This window comes from Rhincodon typus, chromosome 5, assembly GCF_021869965.1.
Source record: "Rhincodon typus isolate 14 chromosome 5, sRhiTyp1.1, whole genome shotgun sequence".
In the NCBI taxonomy this organism is placed as follows: Eukaryota; Metazoa; Chordata; class Chondrichthyes; order Orectolobiformes; family Rhincodontidae; genus Rhincodon; species Rhincodon typus.
The window spans coordinates 5,264,116-5,271,419 of record NC_063336.1 but is presented as its reverse complement, the minus strand read 5'-3'; the positions used below and the strand labels follow the sequence as shown (position 1 = coordinate 5,271,419).

At 45.2% G+C, this 7,304-nt stretch overlaps 1 protein-coding gene across 1 annotated transcript in view; it reads right to left on the bottom strand.

The window, feature by feature from the left end:
• The window catches only part of dnph1 (2'-deoxynucleoside 5'-phosphate N-hydrolase 1), a 10,116-nt gene extending 2,896 nt beyond the window's left edge, over positions 1-7,220 (bottom strand). The window contains exons 1-3 of the mRNA XM_020512574.2: positions 7,014-7,220; positions 5,057-5,128; positions 2,410-2,520 (exon numbers count right to left, since the gene is read on the bottom strand). Coding sequence (XP_020368163.2) covers positions 2,410-2,520; positions 5,057-5,128; positions 7,014-7,179 — 349 coding nt within the window. The 5' untranslated portion in view covers positions 7,180-7,220. The remainder of the gene's footprint in view (positions 1-2,409; positions 2,521-5,056; positions 5,129-7,013) is intronic.
• Between the last annotated feature and the right edge of the window lie 84 nt (positions 7,221-7,304).

Below are 7,304 nucleotides of genomic sequence, written 5' to 3'. Positions count from 1 at the left end.
AGGTCAAAGAGGCGGGGATGGAGCCAGGAAAGGTGAGTGTAGGTGGGGAGTTAGGGAGGGGATAGGTCAGTCCAGGGAGGACGGACAGGTCAAGGGGGCGGGATGAGGTTGGTCGGTAGGAGATGGAGGTGCGGCTTGAGGTGGGAGGAGGGGATAGGTGGGAGGAAGAACAGGTTAGGGAGGCAGGGACGAGCTGGACTGGTTTTGGGATGCGGTGGGGGGAGGGGAGATTTTGAAACTTGTGAAATCCACATTGATACCATTGGGCTGCAGGGTTCCCAAGCGGAATATGAGTTGCTGTTCCTGCAACCTTCGGGTGGCATCGTTGTGGCACTGCAGGAGGCCCAGGATGGACATGTCGTCTGAGGAATGGGAGGGGGAGTTGAAATGGTTCGCGACTGGGAGGTGCAGTTGTTTGTTGCGAACCGAGCGTAGGTGTTCTGCAAAGCGGTCCCCGAGTCTCCGCTTGGTTTCCCCGATGTACAGGAAGCCACACCGGGTACAGCGGATGCAGTATACCACATTGGCAGATGTGCAGGTGAACATCTGCTCGATGTGGAAAGTCTTCTTGGGGCCTGGGATGGGGGTGAGGGAGGAGGTATGGGGGCAGGTGTAGCACTTCCTGCGGTTGCAGGGAAAAGTGCCGGGTGTGGTGGAGCTGGAGGGGAGTGTGGAGCGGACAAGGGAGTCACGGAGAGAGTTGTCCCTCCGGAAAGCAGATAAGGGTGGGGAGGGAAAGATGTCTTTGTTGGTGGGGTCGGATCTTGATTAGCTGGGCCTGTGGGCCAAGGAATGGAATTTAATTCAGATAAATGTGAGGTGTTGCAATTTGATAAGACACAAAGGCAGGACTTACACAGTTAATGGTAGGGCCCTGAGAAGCGTTGCAAAACAGAGAGATCTAGGGGTGCAGGTACATAGTTCCTTGATAGTAGCGTCATAGGTAGACAGGGTGGTGAAGAAGGTGTTTAGCATGCTTGGCTTCAATGTTCAGAGCACGGAGTGCAGGAATTAGGATGTCATGTAACCGATCTACAAGACATTGGTGAGGGCATATTTGCAGTACTGCATACAATTCTGATCACCCTGCAATAGGAAAGATGTTATTAAACTGGAAAAAGAAAAAAAGATTCAGAAAAGATTTACAATGATGTTTCCAAGAGTGGGGGTTATGAGTCATAAGGAGAGGCTGGGACTTCTTTTTCCCCTCCAGCATAGGAGGCTGAGGTTTAGAGGTTTATAAAATCATGAGGGGCAAACAGAAGGTGAACAGCCACGGTATTTCTCCCCCGGGTAGGGGAGTCCAAACTAGAGGGCATTCGTTTAAGATGAGAGGCGAAAGATTTAAATGGGACCTGAAGAGCAACTTTTTCATACAGAGGATGGTGTGTGTATGGAATGAGCTGCCACAGGAAGTGGTAGAGTTGAGTACAATTACAACATTTAAAGACATTTGGACAGGTACATGGATAGGAAAGCTTTAGAGGGATATGGGCCAAATGGAACTAGTTCGGTTTAGGAAAACTGGTCAGCATGGAAGAGTTGGGCCAAAGGGCCTGTTTCCATGCTGTATGACCATGACTCTATGCGTTTGCTGACAGAAGCTCGCAATTCTGGGTTTTGAGAGAGGACAGGTACCTGGAATGCAGTTTACTGCTAAAGGAACAATTTTTCAGTTGTTTTTACAGCACTTTGCGGCTGAAAACAGGAAGCAGAGTTGGCTTGAAAAGATTTGGGAAGGCAGTTGGATATCTACCAGCAATCTGAATAAGGAGTGAGGGATCCGTAATCATGAGGTCTACAAAGAAACAGGGCGGGGGTGTGCTACCATACGACTAATAGAAGAATACAATCCGATAGAATTTTACAATGATATGACTGGAATGCAAAGGAGAAATAAAATAAATTCTGAATATGTTTATAATTTGCCTGTGTACAGCAAGACTTGTTAAAAAGATGTGCAATGACATGGTGCAACACTGCTGGTTGATTGAGAGCATCCAGATTTCCTCTTTCAATGTTAATGGTCTCTAATAGGATTGTAACAAGGTTGTCAGCAGTGGTTTAAGGTGGCTCACCATTACCTTCTTGGTGACAGTTAGGATGGGCAATAAATGGTCGTCTTGCCTACATCTTGTGAACAAGTTAAAAAACAGGTCATCTTGAGTTTATAACTCTTGTGCATTTTGAGTATTGGAGCTACATCTATGTAATTATTTGTTCTAAATAATGTAATTTGTCAGGGAGCTGTGTCCATCATTAGATTGTAAAGCAAACCGGATTGATTCTGGTTCAGCAGGCCAGTTTATCTTCACTACCGGTCCATCTAGTTTCCATATTGAATAACATATACCAAGTCCTTCAATACACGTTAGAAGATTTCCCATTGTTTACATTGCAAATACTTACTATATTTTGATGATGATCTGAACAGACACAGAATCTTCTTGTTCATAGCTACAGCCCTTCCAATTTCATAACCAACACCCAAGGAAGGTTGAGTAACCTCTGCCACTATTACTGTCAAGGAGAAAAACATTTCATTATCTAGAAGAACCTAACCATCTGTGTAAATTAAAAAGCACTGCACAGAAATTACCCACCATCCCTCACAGGGGCCACTGAATGGGATCTGCAGCAAGGCATATTCGGATAAAGGAAGACACAGCAGAGAAGCACAGCAAAAGACTCCAGATTAGAAAATACAATACCCTGTGAATGGAAGCAGCAAGTTACACACTAGACTTTGATAGGCAAAGTATATGGATGTTGGAGTCTAAAATGGGGAAATTAAAGGTCATCTATTTTTGATGCAAGAAAGAAGGATCAATAATGTTGGAAATGGTGATGGACTGTGGAACAGCCACGGGGATTTTGGAGTCCAACTGTATGTCATTAAGATGAGGGATTGGGTACAAAGAGCAATGAAATAGCTAATGGAATGCTAGTCTTTATCTTAAAGGAACACGGAATCAAGAGCAGACCATTTGGTTCCTTGAGCCTGTTCTGCAATTCAGTAAGATCATGGCTGATCTTCTACCACTTCCACCTTCCCTCATTCTCAAAATCGATCAGCCTCTCTACTGAACAAACCTAATAGCTGTGCATCAACAACTCTGGGACAGAGCAATCTGCAGATTAACAGCCTTTTAAAGTGGAGAGATTTCTCATTAGCTCAGTCTGAAATGACTGATCTCTTATTCTGGAATTATGGCCCAGTGATCAATACTTCCCAAACTTGTCCATTCTGTGATCCCACTTCGAGGTTTGAACATTGTCCAGACCATACTGGGAATGGCTGGGGTCAGGTGCTGGCATCTAATCTCCAAGGGCAGGATTGTGCCATTGATACCTCAGGGCTGGTAGCCCACTTGAACCCTGACTGCCGTAGCTCTAGATTCTCCAGCCGGAGGATCAGTTTTCTCATTCTTCACCCTGCCTAGCTCCTCCAGTACGTCATACAGAATCACAGAATCCCTACAGAGTGGAAGTTCTCCAAACAGCATCCTACCCAGGCTCACCTCGTCTCCACCTATCCCTGTAACTCCATATTTCCTATGGCTAGCCCACCTAGCCTGCACATCCCTGATCACTAGGGCCAATCCAGCATGGCCAATCCACCTAACCTGCACATCTTTGGACTGTGGGAGGAAATCCATGCAGATACAAAGAAAATGTGCAAACTCCACACATTTGCCCAAGGCTGGAATCAAACTTTGGTCCCTGGTGCTGAGAGGCAGCAGTGCCAACCACTGTCACTGTGCCATCCTACATGTTTCAATTAAATCACCAGTTGTTCTTCTCGACACCTGAAATAAAGGCCTTATAGAGTCATTCTCTCCTCATAATTCAACTGTCATCTCTTCACCGATCTAATGAACCTTCCATACACTGTCTCTACAGCAGCTAGACCTTTCCTGACAGAAGGAGACCAAAACTGCACACAGTACTCTAGAAGTGACTTCACCAATTCCACCAACTGCACAGCTTAGATGTCGCTCCAAAGCAGGAAGAGATCATTTCTGAAGAAGGGTCTAGGCCCGAAATGTCAGCCTTCCTGCTCCTCTGACGCTGCTTGGCCTGCTGTGTTCATCCAGCTCTACACCTTGTTATCAGAGATCTCTCCTGTAGTCTTTTTCTTTAAACACATTCATGGGACATGGAAGTCGCTAGCTTGGCCAGCATTTACTGCCCATGCTTAATTGCCCTTGAGAAGGTGGTAGTGAACTGCCTTCATGAATCAACTGCTGTTAGAAGGGAATTCCAAGATTTTGACCCAGTGACATGGACGGAATGGTGATATATTTCCAAATTAGGATGGTGAGCGACTTAGAGTAGAACTTATAGGTGGTGCTGTTCCCGTGCATCTGCTTCCCTTGTTCTACTAGATGGAAGTGGTTGTGGATTTGGAAGGTACAAGCGCTGACTGACTTAATGTTTTGAGTCCATGATGACTCATCTTCAGAAACAGACATAACTTTGTTTCTCTATCCACTGATGCTGCCAGACTTGCTAGGTTCACCAGCATTTATGTGTTTGTTTCAAGCCATAGTATTTTGCTTTTATTTGTGGGTTCTGGAAGGTGCTGACTAAGGAGCCTTAGAGAATTCCTGCACTACATCTTGCCAGTTACCATCCCAAACCGGGTTATTGTCCAGGATATTACCGCATAGAGGTGAACTGCTTCAGTATCTGAGGAGTTGTGTTCCTATTCACTCCAGTTTTACTAGGACTCCTTGATGCCAATCAGTAAAAATCAAGTCTGCCCTTGATGTCAAGGACAGTCACTCTCACCTCACCGGTGGAATGCAACTTTTTTGTACATGTTTGAACCAAGACTGTAATGAGCTGAGAGGTCTTGGCACAGCCCAAACTGGGCATCAGTGAGCAGGTTATTACTGAGCAGATGCTGCTTGATAGCACTGTTGCTGACACTTCTATCACTTTACTGATGATTGAGAGTAAACTGATGCAGTGGGAATTTGCTTGTCAGTGTTGTGGCTGTCCTGGGACTGCTAAGTCCCTAGCCAAGCAATCATTTACAAACTAAACTCACCATCAGCCTCCTGTAGCCACATCAAATCTCGATCGTGGATGTATTTATCTCCAGACTTTACTCCATCTTCACCTGCAAATTACCCAATAAAGAATGAACATTAAGTTTCAAATCAATTAAAATACCCGAGCAAGCTGACTAATTTCACAGAAAGACTAGCACATCCAATTATAAACAAATGGTCCTTCATTTCCTTTTCACTAAAGGAAAAATCACCCCAAGCTGCCTCACGCCCACTTTCTCACTCATTGGTGCTGTTGCTCCTTGCCATCACCCACACAACTACAGCGTGTATCTCTCAAGACCCAAAGCATACTCCTGCCCCAAATCCTGACAATGCAGCTCAATTGACACCACGCTTGCCTGTATTGCACGGTTCCACTCGAGAGATCATTGGACGAAGATAACTCTCGAGTGCAATACTAAGCAGGTGTTGCATTATCAGAGGTCAAAATGTTTCTGGCAAGTGGTGGCCATATCAGCAACCTCATTAATAGTGCACAAGCCATTTGCTCACCATGTAAGCTTCATGCTGAAATACAATGCATGATAGCCATCCTGTAAGATGATGGCTAGCCTGTCCAATAATTTTCTCATTATAGATTATACAAACTCATTCGTGGTCCTGCAAAGTTCCCAGTCTACCTCAGATTACCCAGGATGTGTAAAGAATGTCAAAGTTTTGAGTGCAGATTCAGCTAGCTGTTTGAAGCTGCTACTATGCAGTAGAAACACAACTGGTGTTCATCACTAATAGGATGTTGTTGTCAAGCCAAAAAGAGGTTCTTCCAATCACACAAGCCATCAATGTGGTATATGAATTTCAGTGCCAGTGTGACGGTAAGTACAAAGCATTTTCCTCCAGCTGTTCACAACAAGGTACCACTGTAGCAACCAGCCTACGTCTGTGGGCCGAGACTGAAATTAAGTTACATTTGCTAAATAATCCTGAATGGGCAGAAAATTAAAACTACAACAAAACTAGGATTGCCGGTCAGTGCAGTGCATTTCCATGTAATAGAAGCCCCATCTATTAATACACAGGACCATGTTCTTTGCAGAAAGAACACACGCATGCACTGTGCCTGTTCCAACTCAAAAAACTGATAGTGATTGGGGGGGGGGGGGGGGGGAGGTGCTGGTGAAAGGAACGACACCCCCTCTCTCCATCTTTCCTCTCTTCTCTTTCTCTTCCTTTTTCTCTTTTCCCCTTCTCCTCCTCTCTCTCCCTCAATCCCCCTTCCCAGTTCATCACAAAAACCAGCCTTCAACTCACTGACTCCATCTACACTTTCTGCTGCCTCAGGAGAGCAACCAACACAATCACAGACCCTTCCCACTCCAGTTATACTCTCTTCCATCTGGCAGAAAATAACAGTTTGCACACGTATATAAATAGATTCAAGAACAGCTTCTTTTCAGCTGTTATTCGACTTCTGATGTGGAGGTGCCGGTGTTAGACTGGGGTGGACAAAGCCAGAAGACACCAGGTTTAATTCAACAGGTTTACTTGAAATCACGAGCTATCAAAGCAGTGTTCCTTCATCTTCACTTCACCTGACGAAGGAGAGGTGCTTTGAAAGCTTGTGATTTCAAATAAACCTGTTGGACTATAATTTGGCGTCGTGTGACTTCTGACATTAAGCTTCTGAATGGGCCTCTCAAACTTTAAATTTAACGTCAATCTCGTTCTCTGTGCACTTTCTCTGCAGCTGTAACATTGTACTCTGTTCTCTTACACTAATGCACTTTGTATGGTATGATCTGCCTGTACTACACGCAAAATAAAACGTTTTACTGTACCTAGGTACACGTGACAATAATAAAGCAAATCCTCTCAAGCGGACCCTAAAACGGACATTTTCTCTGAAGCTCTCCCCAGGAGTGGGTCATTCACTCAATAATTTCTCCCTCCGTCCTTCCCGCGCTGTCTCTGCCATCAAACATTTTCAATCACCTTTCTCCACCAAATCCGGGTTGCCGATATGCTCAGTAAAAACTCGTCCACATTTCTTCAAGTAGTTGATAATCCGACAGTAAATGTCCACATCCTGCCTCCCACCCCTGATGCTCCCGCAGAAATAAATTCCAAGCCCCATGCTGTCCCCACGCTCTCCACACATGCGCTTTCCTCTCTCCCTAAAGCAAACAGCCGTTGCCAATATCAAAGATGGCACCGCACAACCGCAGCACGCTCAGCATTTTTAAACACCGGTGCGCCAGTATCAAAGATGGCGACAGGAGCGGG